The sequence below is a fragment of the Mytilus trossulus genome, chromosome 5 (genome assembly GCF_036588685.1).
Source record: "Mytilus trossulus isolate FHL-02 chromosome 5, PNRI_Mtr1.1.1.hap1, whole genome shotgun sequence".
Taxonomy (NCBI): Eukaryota; Metazoa; Mollusca; class Bivalvia; order Mytilida; family Mytilidae; genus Mytilus; species Mytilus trossulus.
In genome coordinates, this window is record NC_086377.1 from 41414864 (window position 1) to 41430360 (window position 15497).

Genomic DNA, 15497 nt, shown 5'->3' on the forward strand with positions numbered 1-15497 from the left:
TCACAATTGTCACTAAGTCAGATGACAAACTCCGCCTTAAACCGTCTTGTATTGTACCAAGATAAAGGAGAAGAATAACCCCGCAACGAAAAAATCTGGTCGCAAAGACTTAATTCAAAACCTGATTCGTGTGCTTTCATACGTTTTGATTAGTTTCTTTTCGCGCAAATGGGTGCTTGACCTTTCCATTGCTATGCTGTATTCTTTGCTAGTCACGCTATATTCAGCAAATAACTGATATATTGCATTGTGATGCTCCTTTAACTTCAACGGGTTTTTTCTAATATATATATATGACAAAAGTATAGTTGCAGTAAATAATTTAACATTTCATGCATATTTCTTAGCTGTCAGAATTTGTATGCTCGCAATTCACGATGAAAACAGTAGCTGTTAGGAAAATTTTCGCTCTTATATATGCAATTGTGAATATATGTGTTTTTCAGAGGTTTTACTCCCATATATGACATACATGTACATGCATACACAAAATACTGTCTCGTGCATGCGTCAAAATAAATTTCAAAACAAATATTAAGATGTATGACAAATTTAATGAATATATAATAACATACTCATACTCACATACATGTAACAAAATATGAAAACAGACTATCTTTCTTAACCTACTCACATAACAAAATATGAAAAATGACAGCCAATCTCAATCTACTCGACATACAATTGCTCATTTTCTTAATATAACAATTTTTAAATTTTTAAACTGATGGTCATTTTTATTTTACTCTATAAAAAACAGGAAAACAAATTATCATTCACAAATTATCATTTTCACAAATTATCATTTTCACAAATTATCATTCTTACAAATTATCATTCTCATTCAAACCATTCAAATAACTGAGTTTCACGTGATGAAAAGGGCTGCATGGAGCACAACAAGTACTACACCACATGGTCTACTCACGAAACAAAATGTAAATGAAGACATACATACAGATATGAACAGAAATGTATTATCATTTGTGTTATGTTCAATTACGACGAATGCAGTACAACTGTGAAATGACTAATAATTCATTTAATGCTTAAAAACGTTTCGACCTACATGTATTCTGTTAATAGAAAAATCAATTTGCATCCCTGTAAACTTTTATGTAGTATATATATATATATAGTCATAGTCTATACAAAATACGCAGATAATGCATTTAGAGTAGGTCAAAAGACTAGTCCTTTTAGTGTATCTTTTCTGTGTTTTTAAAGAATCTTTTTTTGAAATCCTCACATCATATACTGTTCAGTTCTCAGACAATCAAACCCTTCTATCATGTCTTTTCTAACTTAAAAACTTATCATACGGTCATTCTCATATATGACATAAATATGTTAACAAATTATAATATAATTGTAGTTTCCTAAAATTAATTTTGAAATGCGAGGGTAGAAATAAATTTTCATTAACTTTAAAATTACACCTTCACAAATTTTTCTAAATTTAACATATATTGTAGGGAACAATTTCGATATAAATACTGTTGTAAGCACTAGATGCATTGGTTTCATAAAAATCAAGCTGTTGTTTCAAACTGCTGTATTCGATAGGCATCGTGTAATAACTTGGCGACATTTCCATTGGGAATGTTTTGTCGACCATTCGACGTAGGAATGGACTGAGTCTGTTGGTTTTGATTTGGACCATATGTTTGGAGTTGAATATTTTGTCCATTCGAAACTCCATTTGAGATTTTTGGTCCGCCATTTGGAATTTGTTGACGAACAAAGCTTGGATTACTTGCACTACCATTAGCTTGACTAAATGACGGATTAGTCTGCTGACTATTGTCACTCATTTGATGCTGAGCGCGCACATTTTGATTCACATTTCCGGCAGGAAGTGTCTGATTACCCTGACTTGACTGCGGTCTAATTTGTCCCTGATTTTGATCAACTCTTTGTTGAGAATAAAGGCGCAGTGACTGGTTCCCGATAGGAACTTGCTTTTGAAGCGTTTGTTCAGATCTGTTATGTCCCACTACATTTGAACTATTGTAGTGTAATCCTGGACTCATATGCACAGGACGTCCATTTGCAATCATGTGACCATTTAGAAGTGGAGTACTTCCTGCGGCTGCGTTAGCAGGGTTTTGTCCTGGTTGTAACACAGCACCCGCACTAGACTGACGATGGTGAACTCCATTTTGAAGGGGTTGTGGTTGATATGGTGGAGGTGGATAATCCTCTAATATATATGGTGGTATGTTAGGTCTGTTGTCCCGACCATGCGAAATATGTATTCCCCGCAAGCTTTGACCGTGAAGTGCAAGCTGCGTATTAATGCTTTCATAGCTTCTTCTGTCAGGAATTACTTCGTAATAATTTTCCGAACCACTGGATTGGCTATGACTGTATTGTGAATCTGACTGGTCTCGTTCTGACAAAGACGGATTTACATAAAATATATCCTGCGTCATGGTGGCCTGGCTAGAGGTTACCGAACCGGCCTTCTTTTTACCTTTCCTCCTCCGACGACCAAAAAAGAACAGAACTCCAAACACGATGGCAACGATAGTAGAAATTCCACAAATAACTCCAAGGGCAACAATAACATTCACATCAGTTCCCGATTCGACGCGAACTGGAATAAACGTATTTGACAATGGGTCAACCTCGCATACACCAAAATAGTTCGAAACATTAAAATAAAAGCTCATATCTAACGGTTTCGAGGAATCACTGTTGCATCGGCTAATTGCGATGTACCATGTCCGTGGCCCGCTCGAACGAAGCGTCCGCTCTCCAGTACACACGATGAGCGGTTCGGCTGATGCCGATGGACGATATCTTTCGCATCCTTTTGTTTGATTCTGCGTGGATAATGATATAACCTGATTGTTTTTTACCGGGAGAATAGCATTTCTCTGCTGGCAATTCATTGTTTCTTTTAATTCTTTTATTTGGTCGTCATAGTAAATCATCATATTCACGCAGCACTCTCGTTCGGGATACGTGATCTGGTATTCTATTTTAGCTTCCTTATGTAAAGTTTTCTGAAGTAAGTAGCCATACCATTGTAAATGGGTGGTAAATTGTCCTTTTACAACACATGGTTGGTTTGTTGAAACTACACTAGATTGTTGACTATAATCACAAAGTAATAGAACAAGAACAGCTGAATAAATCATCCTTCTATGTAGAAAAGACATCGTTGTCGTTTAAAGTGGATTTATTCTGAAATGATAAGAAAAAAAATTTAATCAATTTGATAAATAATATTTTAAAGCACATAAGCATAAGTGTGAATAGAGAGCATTTTTACAAGAGTATGTTGCACGGGAAAGAATCAGCATAAGATTGGTCATTTGCTAGTTCGAAAATAATGCATATCAGATATAAACTGTATTCTGTGAGATAGTTACAACTGTTGTTTTGGCTAACTAATCATTGTTCAGTTTGTTTCTATATTTGCAAAGAAACACTATAAAATGGTTAAGCTGTAAGCTCATCCTTGGTTCATGTTTTCCTGTAATTGTAATTATTTTCTTTATGTTCAAAAACGAGTTATAAAAATTTTCTCAGTTTATATGTGTTGTTTTTTACGTTTCATTTATTAGATATAACAGCTATAGGTATATATTCCTATTAAACAAGTTGTTTCCTGGTTCATCATTGCAGTAATGGCATACTAGTATTTAATTGGTTCTGATGCTTGCTTTCAAATCGCAACACATATTTCATAAATTTACCCCTTCATGACAGCTTATACAGCACAATTTGCTCTCGCGAATCAATTATACCGTGTTGAAATGTTTGTTATATATCAATTTCAGTTTGATGCAAGGCCAGTTACTTAAAAGTTCAAGGACAATAGTTCAAGGTTAAGTCTTGATTTACAAATAAACTCTCAGCTAACATACTAATGATGATGATCATTATTTTAGATGAGTTGTAAAGATTGACAGCCAGAATAAACAAAAGAGTGCTCTATGTATTGAAAAAAAATACTTTTGAATTCATTTTATACCCCCCCCCCTATTTTCCCCTTAAAAAAACAGCAAATGAATGAAAAATCAACAAAAACAGGAAAATGTTATGGTTTGCTTAGTTTGTTTATAACTTTTTACAGCTTTCATTTAATCATTTAAATGATTGTTAGAGATTTCGTGTTATGTAATGGAAACAATATCAAGTTTTTAATGTCGTAATATATACTAAACAGGTGCTCTTAAAATCAATTTATTTAAATTTGTATCATTGACCGATAAAAAAAAATCAACAGTATTCTGACTTTTGATTCTAAACATATCTCTAATATTTTTGACTGGACGTTAATCTGTCATTGAGTATGAGATTGGTAAAACTTTTTAAAAGCAACCAAACTCAGGACGTTTGTAGATGTTTATATACATTTGACAATAAAGATTATAAGATATACTATAAAAAGACGTAGTTGACCTTTTATATATACATTATATATAAATATATGACCTTTAGTTTTTGTAGTATATGACGTTCGGCTGTACAAATAACTATCAAAATATCCCAGTAGTAAATTTTACATTAGAATTAAAATCTTATGAAAACTTTTGACCAATTTCAAAGAACTTAGTCATGTATGTTGCTTACTAAGCATTATTCAAGCAAAAACAATTCAAAACTATGTAAAAGCCTAAAAACCAAATCAATATTTGAATTTATGCAAAAATTGATCAAATGCAAATTGAAACATAAAATTCAATCAATTCACATAAAAAAAAGAATAAAGTTTTCTCGTCTAACCTGACATTTCAATAATGAATCACAGCAAACCACCATCTTGTGTATCACACACACATACATAAAGTTCACTAATATAATCAATAAGGAAACTGGGCTTTGTGCAGTTCACATTGTGTTACATGCACGCAAAGACGATTGAGAACAATAAGTTTTCACACTTGGGAACACCTCGGAAGACATTCCAATACTTGCAAGTCTGAGTGAAGTGCAAGACATTTAATTTCAAATTGATTTGCACAACATCGTGCATAGAAAGATTGTCCACAATAAAGGTTCACACTTCGGAACACATTCCAATCGTGAATTCCAATATTGCAAGTTTAAGTGATGTGCAATTCATTTAAATTTAAATTGATTTTTACAACATTGTTGATAATATGTATTGAGCAATGTTAGCACATTTTTTTAATAAATGAAGATATTGAGAACGGTAATAAACAAACGCTATCAATAGTTGCAATTTTTAGTGATTTCGTATCAAAAGTTTATTATCCATGTATCATCATGATCATGATTATCATACATTGGTTTTGATTTGTTTATCCTTTTATCAAAAATATGTCCTCATTTTCTTGACGTTGTTTTTTTTCGTGCGGGTCATTCTTGAGTAAAATAATTATGGATTAAAAGCAATAAAATTGCATCTGAGCAAACCTTTGTACATAGAAATATATTAATAGGCATAATCCGATATTATGAATGTTATGTAGACTAGTCTCTGACATGATAAAACTTTTAAAAATTATTCAAAGATCCTAATACTGATTTGAAAAACTTATAAGGCATCCAATGCCCTGATACAATGACCTTGCCTGAAGACGCCAATTAAATAGAGCATCATTGTACATTGTCGGTTCTGGCAAAAAAACACAAAGGGAAATAACCCACTTGCAAGTAACACCCACAGAACAGCACAAAAAGGAGGATACATATTTTAAAGAAATCGATTCCTATCTTTTACTTGATAAGAACATTATTAATGTTTGGGCATTATATATATGGTTTGGGCATGCGAGAGAAGGTGTAAGAAGGTTAAAAGAACAAAGACAATGTTTTGTTGCATAGGTAAATGACTTGCGATTTTTCTTCAATACAGAAAGCACCATTTGACCTCAACTTTGCCTCGCCAAAAGTATTCTTTAAACAAAAGCAACCATGTTACTAGGCTTAGATAGGGGTTGAGTAGCATTGTACTGCTTTTAATCCATAATTACTAGTGAAAATATGTCCTTAAGTATCCCACAAACCGAAAATACTTATTTGCAATGAAAAAAATTATTTAGAACAATAAATGTTAAAGAATATAAATGTGTTCTAAAAAAGCTTTCAAAACTTTTAAATGTACAAAATGCCTTTGTACTTAGTAGACACAACAGGTACAAATCGTTATCAGATTTCTTTAAAATGTTTATTCTTTAAATGATGATATCAGGTTGTTCTACAGAAATTTAGTTTTAACTTGAAATTAATGAGTTAAATGACAACCGTAAAGCAGTCTGGTTTGTGTTTTAAAACGAATTAACCTCACAGGATCGGAGAATTTACAGCGTACAAGCCGTAGGGTGCATCTATTGTGTGTCTCATCAATTTCATTTTATCGTTTCAAACTCGAACGAGATGCAAAAGTTATGTAAGGGTAATGTAATTGCAAATCGACACCGGTTACGCAGAAGACATGTACAACATAGCACGGAACAATTTATTAAACACTTATAAATCTAATTTTATCCCCAGAAAATCGATTTTTCGATGAAAAAGACATTTTATATCTTGAAGCTAAATTTATTTTCACCGACCAGACAACCAGGGAAAGTAGTCAAATGTATGCATATTTTATAGAATATTGATGAAAGTAAAGAATTTTATTGTATTAAGAATGTATTGGTGATAGTAAAATGTAATGGGCAATGATTGATAGTCGAGTAAATGAGGGTCAATCAAGGAAGTCCTGAATTTATACATGTTACATGTAGATCTGAATTATTTTATCTTTATGGATTTTTTCTCTATTCTTTATTTGTCTGTGCACTGTTGTATATTTTTATTTAACAAAGGACCTAATTATTCTCCATTCTTTATTTCTTGGTCCACTATTCTCTATTATGTAAACCCGCTCCAAGACCCTTATAAATGTGCATGCTATAAATAAGATAAGGGATACGCAAGGAAAAGGACAATGTTTGGAGCCTTATTTTAAAGAGTTTTCAAAACATCAGAAGCCAAGTAACTGCTACTTGAATATGTATAATGCAAAATGATTTTGAAATCAAATTAAAGTGGGTTTTCGAAAATTAAATCGCATGTTAAAAAGATATATTTTTTTTTAAAAATAGTTGAACAATTGTAAACAGATGCATGTTAATCAGCTAAATGTTTCATTCCGTAAAAAAAATACGTATTTCAACAATTTTAAAGAAAATTTTACAATAGTTACGAGAATAATGATCTCTATCATATGATTTCAAAACTACTCATATGTAAAGATCATATTATTATTTGTAATATTAAAAAAGTGTTGTCTCCCAAAAATTGCTGATCGAATACAAAGTATTTGGACTGTTTTCACGAACATTTTAATGATTAAAACGGTCTCAAAAATTGAAATGTAATTTGTTTATGGTCTTTACAAATTAAGAATCTCTGAAGTAATTGTGGTCAGTTTTCAAATCTTAGTTTAAACATTGTTAAATATTAAAGATGGAAAGGAAAAGGAAAAGAACAAACAATTTCAGATGAAGTATATTCTAATACAGATAGATAAAATATCGGAAGCGGAATAAGTTAGCAAATGGTTATCATACAAAACTAAGATATATTTAACAAAGAACGAAAATAATAGAGTACAAAATATACCTGTTATGAAAATTAAATGACATTTATAATCCAAATAAATCCGAAACTGTGGTGTAACACACACGTGTTAATAATAAACATTGAATATCACTTCGCATGAACAAAATCTAAGCACAAAATTTATCGCCAATGCCAGTATTGTTCAAGAAACACATATTTTTACTTAGCAATGGCGGACAACGTCATCTAAAGAATGTTATGTCGTCTGCCTTTTACAAGACAAAGATAAAATTCATTCATTCCTACGATGTACCTGTGAGTTTCACCTGTATAATTTAAATTTACCTTGAAGAGATTTTTGTAATAGTTTTGTCACTGGTTTTAATTCTAAACACGTTTAAATCTTGACAGGTTAAAATTTTCAAATATTTAAGGCCCTTTAATTAGTATGATCTGAAACAAATGGTTTAAATAAACTTCATTCTAAATATGTCGCTGGTGCAATAAAAACAAATATTTGACGTTGAAATTATGTTATCTGAAAAAAGTGACAAAAACGAATTCGATAAATGCACACATTAACAGATTTTTAAACGAATTCTTACCTCTTAATTATGTTTCAAACTCCAAAATACTAGTCGAATTTCGCAATATATAAGTACATCCATACACCCTGTAATTGGTATATACCAATTCACTAACTATTAAACGAACACTATAATGTCTATATATGCCCTCAAAAACTTAAAGTTCTTTCATTCCAAAATTTCTAAGTGCTTTAAAAATCCTTCAGATCTACCATTTTATCCGTTTGACTCGGTCAGTGTTCTAATTTGACTGAACGGTAGATGTCCTAAAATACTATACGTTCTTCCATTTCAAAACTGAAAGTTTTTTATCAATTTTTATTCCTAAGTAACAGCTTTTTAAATTAAAGCCTTAAAAATCCATCGCACCTAGCATTGATAACGTTTAACTCGGTCAGCTTTCTGAATACCTAGTCGCCATCGTGTTTATGTACAAACTGACAATGGTCTGAATATGATGGACAAGGACCCTCGCTGTGTTTACACTTAACGTTGTGGTTTGGAGATGTATCCAATTTCTATACATTATCCATCTGTGCCATGAGGCATGGTGTAAGTTATGGACGTATCGATCCAACATATTAAAACATTATTTATAGTTTCTATATATAAAGTGAAAAGTTTCAAAGTGATGTAAAAATGATAAAATATCTCCTTTTTTACAAACATGAATTTTCATTAAAGTTAGACATCTATTATCACTTTTAATTGATTGTATCCAAGGTTCTTAACGCATTTGTTTATACATCTAATGACTCATTACATTGATGCATTTGAAATTAGCACAATTTCTTCATTTTTCATGTTATTTTGTTTATTTGTTTATACCGAAATGTCAAGTGTCATTTTCAACGCGCGTTTTTTTTTATCAATCCGTTTTTGTTTTTTTTACAGAATGCCATATTTTTTCTTTGTTCTTTGAAGAGGAATTCCAGATGTGTTTATGGTGATAATGTTTATGAAGCAGGCCTGTTAATCAAATTACGGTAAATAGAGGATTAATTATCACTCTATTACACAAATAGTTATGTTGTCTTACGGCTACTTTCACTTTAGCGTTACACATCCTGTTTGGTAAAAAAGTACAGTTTGATTTATTTTCTAAAACGTTTAGACCAGATAGCTAGCCGTTTAATACGATATTTGTATTACTGCCCTCCCCCACCTCATCCCCATGGAACTTGAAGACCAAGTTATGATGTGTGTATATTTTTAATGAAAAATAAAAAAAATGACATTTATTTTGGAAAGGAAGATCAGTTTCGATTTGATTTTCGTTTCCAAGGTAAATAATCAAGGATTTGTATAGTTAGCTATGAATCCTTGAAATAATGTACATGTAATTTAAATGTTTTGACAAAAAGGATATTGTGTAATAATTATTTCATTATTAATAAATTATGCGGCAAATTTATTTATCAAAGAAGAAGGAGAGAAACATTTCGAGAGTCCTCTTTTTCTCCTTTATTCTACTTTATTTTTTCACTATTATGTTTTTAAAAAAGCTATCCCCCTCCTTTAAAAAGAAATTCCCCTTAACTAAAATTCTTAACAGACTTATGTGGAGACTTAAAGATAGCAAGGAATTGTATATTTAAATATACAATTCCTTGAAGATAGTGAAGCGAAAGTACAAGACAAGACGAAAAATAAAAATTTCATATGAAACCATAAAGCCATCAAACTACAGATGTCTTTCTTCTCTAAAGTTTATTCCACTTGTTACATGCTTGAAGGCTTTACTAACCACAAAAACTTTAAGACAAAATATCTTTGGTTTTTAGTTGGATCAATGACTTAATTTGTAGATATATTACAAAATTATGTAGATGAGCATGCACCTTCAGGTTATAAACTGTCTGTCAAATATTAATAAAAATGATATATTGTTTTCATTAAAACTGAATTAAACTGTTCCCACTGAAGGTTCACGTCAGTTTTACAATTGTTTTATTTATTTTTGACTTCCCTTTCAAATTATTTAATGTTGAATTGTTCCGACACTGAGGGGTACAAACAAAACATAATGACTTAACTTAGGGTAATAAAACGTTCTTCACCATCGTATAAATTTTCTATTAATTGAGTGAAAATTTTCAACTGTTGGATACCAAATTTAAGATGAATATATTCACAACGAAAGGAAAGTGAAGTGTATCAGTCAATGAGACAGCAACACAGCGACACAGAAACACAAAAGATGTGTTGATGATACTGTTTTGCTGTTATTTTTACTGACATTATTATTTCTTATCTTTTAAATGCTTAGAGTTGTATATTAGAGAGTATTGATTCTGGGGTTCCGAATTCTCCATTCTTAAATATTTTTAAATACCAATTTCACTATATTTCTTTATTTCTCTAATATTTGTTCCTCATAGTATTGCCTATTATTCTCTACTCTTATATTTTAGCATTTTAATTTTCTCTAGTCTTTATCCTTAATGTAAAAAAAGAAAATGTGGTATGATTGCCAATGAGACAACTCTCCACACTAGACCAAATGACACAGATATAAACAACTCCATTACTCCCTCGTATGTAAACATTATTCAAACTCTCTTTCAGACATTATAAGCCCGTCTATGTTTTAGAATATAGGTTATGAGAAAAGAACCATTCGGACATATTGTCTGATAACTTTGCTCCCCACCCCACCCCGAATTGCAAAAAAAAATCGCCTTTTATTAAAATAGTAATATACGTCTAAGTTGCAATTTATATCATTTATAAACTAAACTTACTAAATAATCTTGATAGCAAGTTTTCTTCTTTTGTCTGCCATAAATACCTAATAAATAAACAAATTGGAAACATTATTCATACCCTAAAAACTATTGATCGAGCGGTTATCTATTTTTGTTTTTCTTCGTCTTAACTTTCTTCTATTTATATCATACTCCCCCAAGACTTTAATTTCCTTAACAATAAACCTACAACGAAAGATGCATTGACCTTAGACAATATAAATTGGAATAGACATTATTTTTTAAATTGGTGCTATAAATAGATCATCAATTTATTTGCTCTTTTTTCTCCTCCTGGAGCCAAACATTCCGACATTTAAATTCCTACTTGGTGTATAATAGTGTAACATTTGTAACGCCCCATTTTCAGCCTAATATTTGTTTAACATGTAAATTACAATTTTCGATTTATTCTACCCTACAGCCCTAACACTGACAGTATGAATAAATTTGCATAATTTGTTTTAATTTCATTAAGACATGACAGCTCATTTGCATATTATATTGACAGTGTCTTCCAATGTGTTTAGACTGTCAGACGAGGATCAATTAATGATAAGGAGTTATAGCTGTACTGGGAATAGGGAATTATTTTGGACTATGACAGGGGAAATTCCTCTGTGATTTGACAATTAAATGTTCAGTCAATTTCACAAAAGACAGACGTGTGTGGCTAATATTCGTCAATATATTGACACCATTTCTCAAAATGTATTGAGTTTGCCGGAAAAAAGTCGTTCTTGATTTTTTTTGTCAATATATTGACACGATTTCTCATAATAAATTGAGTATGCCAAAAACAGAATTTACATTAATTTGATTAGACTATATATAAGGGCGTAAAGATTTGGCATCTTTTAAGTAAAGTTGACCGCGAGTGGGTGAAACACAAAGTTTGGAAAAGGAAAAGGGCTTATCGAAAAGCCAATCTTGACGGGGGTCAGCATTGCATTGTAACAGGGTTTGTAATGTCGTGCTGTTTGTCTCCCAAACTTACAATATTCATTTTGGGGTAGGAATAAGGAAACATAAGTATACGTGTTAGAATTTTTTAAAGATTTATAATAAAGCCTCCCTCTTTTTTATATCTCAGTCAGTAAAATAACCAAAGGGACATAGAAGTTCGGAACATATCACGTGCATGGAATTTGTAGCTTTTGGGTAATCAGCTGTAAAATGATATATGTCGAAGTCACAAGCATCTATACTGTTTACCTTGCCCGAAGCCACTGTCCTTCCGTTTATTGACAACAACTGAACTATGAAAATGTGCTTTCAAGTAAATAAATGGATACTTTTAACTGTATATACGATCAAACGAAATTTAATCATAAAAAAGCGACATCAAATTTCATTTTTTACTTGATAGATGTTATCTTATTTATATTTTTTATTACATAAGAAAAAAATAAAATACCATTTTAGATCTTCGTAAAGGATAATGAAGTGTGGGCGCTTCACTAAGAAATATGTACTGTAGAGGTAATGACTGTGTCGCCCCTTTTTAAGCCGAATTTCAATTTAAGCTTAGCTGGTGCAAAAAGGCTTTGTGAAAATTGTCTGCAGTTCACACAACCTACCTCTAAAACTACTTAAAGAGTTGGATACAACCTGTTTAACTTTATTTTATTTGCGAAACAAACAAAAGTCAATTTGGTCGTATCAAAAACATAGATAAAGCAAACAGATGAAAATCTATAATAGTATTCATTTTAAAAGTGGTTTTTTTTTCCTTTTAAAAAAACTAGAGAAACTAAATATATGCTGGTAAATCTATGCGTACTTAATGCAAAATGTCTCAGTCCCTCTTTTAGTCTACAAACAGGTGTAGAGTATCGAAAAGTATTACTAATACAAATTGATCTACAAGCGTACATCGGCCTAAAGCTCTGTATGTCTTTACAAGCAATCACATGATTAAGTTTTATAAATGCATCTTCTCCCTCGCCATCAACCGAACAGGTGCTCGTGAAGAGATAGTTTATTGGTCATTACAATGTGATATCATCTTAATATTAACCCCTGCCTCGTTATCACTCTACGGGGTGTGAGTTGTTATATTTGATTGGTTATCACGAGGGCGATAAGACCTGTATGAACCTTTGAATATCAAGATGTTGTACATGCCACCTTAGGGGGTCGGCAATAAATAACACAATGTAGATTATGTATATATTAATGTCTTTTGTATAATGACAAGTTAATCAGTGATGGGTCGTGATAAATGATGGACAGCTCGATATTGAGGTAATTATTGTCCGAACTGAGATAAGAAATGGACGAGACCACTCAGCGAAAAGTATGTCTAATTGAATTTTAAATTTAGAATTATGTATTACTTGTCGAAGTGTAATTGTCCCCTGCTAGTTTTTGATTATATATTGCATGATATTTCGTTGGCCCTAATAAGGCGAAGTAACGTTCTAATTCTATAGGAAAGGATCAGGTCGAAGCATGTATTATGTATCTGATAGATGTAACGGAAGATACATTTGATAAAAAAAAACTTACATAAAGCAAATATTCAAAATCCAATTTGGGTTTGTAAAATCGAAAGTCGACTTGAAAATCTGCGGTCATAACTTAGTTATACTTCAATACATATCCAGAGGACCCCCTTTTTGGGAAAAACATTGGTTGCTTTAATAGGGAATCACTGAAGCGTGACTGGAGCGGGCCCCCTTTTAGGTCCGTCAGTGGGCCCCCACTTACGACAATTCCTGGATCCGCCACTGATATCATATGTTACACTGATCTATCAGACTCAATTAACTGCCCTATCTCATTTTGAAACTTTTGAATAACCACAGATAAATCTTTAATTCTGTCTGCTAGGACAATACACGCTCTTAGATAGGTTTATATGTATCCGGAAACATTCTTTTCATTTTCACCCTCTCTTTATCCAAGTAGACCACTTTTGTGTACAAAATAATTGCTTTCCTTTGTTATACTTTAATTATATCCTATAAAAACTATCTGTATCGAACAAACTTTCTCTGAAAGCTATTAACTCTTGGTATTAATTTTTATGAACGTATTTGACCATAGGCTAACTTGGAATTTCTAATTCCCTTCGATTATCTCTACGCCATTATTCAAAATGTCGGTCATAAATCACCGTCTGACAGAGATATTGATACGATTTCCGTGGAAACAATTACCATTCAACGCCATTTCGACAGTAATAACTTTTTAGCAAATGTTCGTTAACTTTGTTGGGAAGACAGTTCACAGTTTAGGTGCGAAATTTCAATTACCACATTTCAGCTTATTTTTCGATGATAAGTCCCAAGGCTTTCCGAACTCAACAGCGATCTAGCCAATGACACAAAAGACGGATTACCTTTCATGTGTTAAAATAGATAAATAGGTCCTTAGCAGTTCAAATTTACATAAAATCAATTACAGTTAGTAAATAACTTTTATAATTGAAATATTTGTGCTTATTGAAAACATCACTAGTTATTTTTCTCAAATTTGAACACTCATATCATATTAAATATTGCAATAGTCTTTTGATTCTTTGAAATCAGAACTGTTTATTTAAAACACATCTTCAATGAAACGTATGTGACGGCTATTATATACTTGCCTCAAATTGACAACCATAAGATTACAAAGCAAAATAAAAACGTGCAGCAATCAACTTAAATTTTGAATTTACAAGTTATATATATTATTAAGTTTTTACGCGTTGATTACATGTCAGAAAGTTTCTAAAGTTTGACAACTGACAATTATTGAAATGAAAACTTATTGTCAGCGTTTAAGAATAAATAATTGAAGACACTTTCATTTAAATTTACTCGTCATTCATTGAGCCAGGACTCCAATGAGAATCTAAGTCAAATAAATCGTTCATTTGGCTTTTTGGAATTAACCTTTACCGTGAATATTGTCCCAAAAATTAACAGACAATTAAAGATTCATGATAAAAGCTCATTAACCAAGCAGACTAAATTGCTTCGATATAGCTGTTTTTCTACTTAAGTTTATGGCTCATATTTAGAAAAGTTAAATTTTATACGTTGTTAACAGCAGTCCTTTGCATGATACGTGTGCCATAGAGATCAGGATTTGATTCATGCAAGAGATTTCTTTCCACTTCATTGAAACGTTTTAATTTGACATTAACGGCAACACCGTATAACAATTATCGCTAATTAGGTTCTATGTGATGTCGTGCTGAGGAAGGATGCAAAGATATTCTATCTTCCGATCGTGCTTTATGAAGATCTTCAGTTGCATAATTTCACGTCATTGAAATGACAGTTCTACATGGAAATGTCTGCATAGAAGCAGATGGCTCGTTCTGTTAAAGAATCCTACCAGAATTAGCTGGGGAATCTGTGTTTGGAATTAGCATTTTTATACGATTTTATTACAAGTCACATTTTGACGTTTCGAGGCTGGTAACAAAGACGGGAACTTGTCAAAATGTCACTTTAAATTGGCTTAATTAGGAAAATCAACCAGAAAACTTTGCCTTAAGTGCAAATTCAAAAAGATGTGGAAAAAAGGCTGCGAATTCGAATCAGTGCTGAATAATTCTCACTAAGCAAATTAATTTTCAGGGTCAAAGGGTATGAAGCAGGTTGGGAAAAGTAATCAGACTCTGGAAAAGGAA

At 31.8% G+C, this 15497-nt stretch overlaps 1 protein-coding gene across 14 annotated transcripts in view; it reads right to left on the reverse strand.

Moving 5' to 3' along the window:
- Nucleotides 1-534: 534 nt before the first annotated feature.
- The window catches only part of LOC134718849 (uncharacterized), a 40736-nt gene continuing 25773 nt past the window's right edge, over nt 535-15497 (reverse strand). For 8 of the 14 annotated variants that reach the window (XM_063581652.1, XM_063581649.1, XM_063581646.1 and 5 more), the window contains exons 3-4: nt 10865-10911; nt 535-3192 (exon numbers count right to left, since the gene is read on the reverse strand). In XM_063581652.1, the coding sequence (XP_063437722.1) occupies nt 1533-3167 (1635 nt within the window). In that variant the 5' untranslated portion in view covers nt 3168-3192; nt 10865-10911 and the 3' untranslated portion in view covers nt 535-1532. Of the gene's footprint in view, nt 3193-7593; nt 7846-8138; nt 8635-10864; nt 10912-15497 lie in introns of those variants that run through there. The other 6 variants (XM_063581659.1, XM_063581655.1, XM_063581654.1 and 3 more) reach the window with 3 other exon arrangements.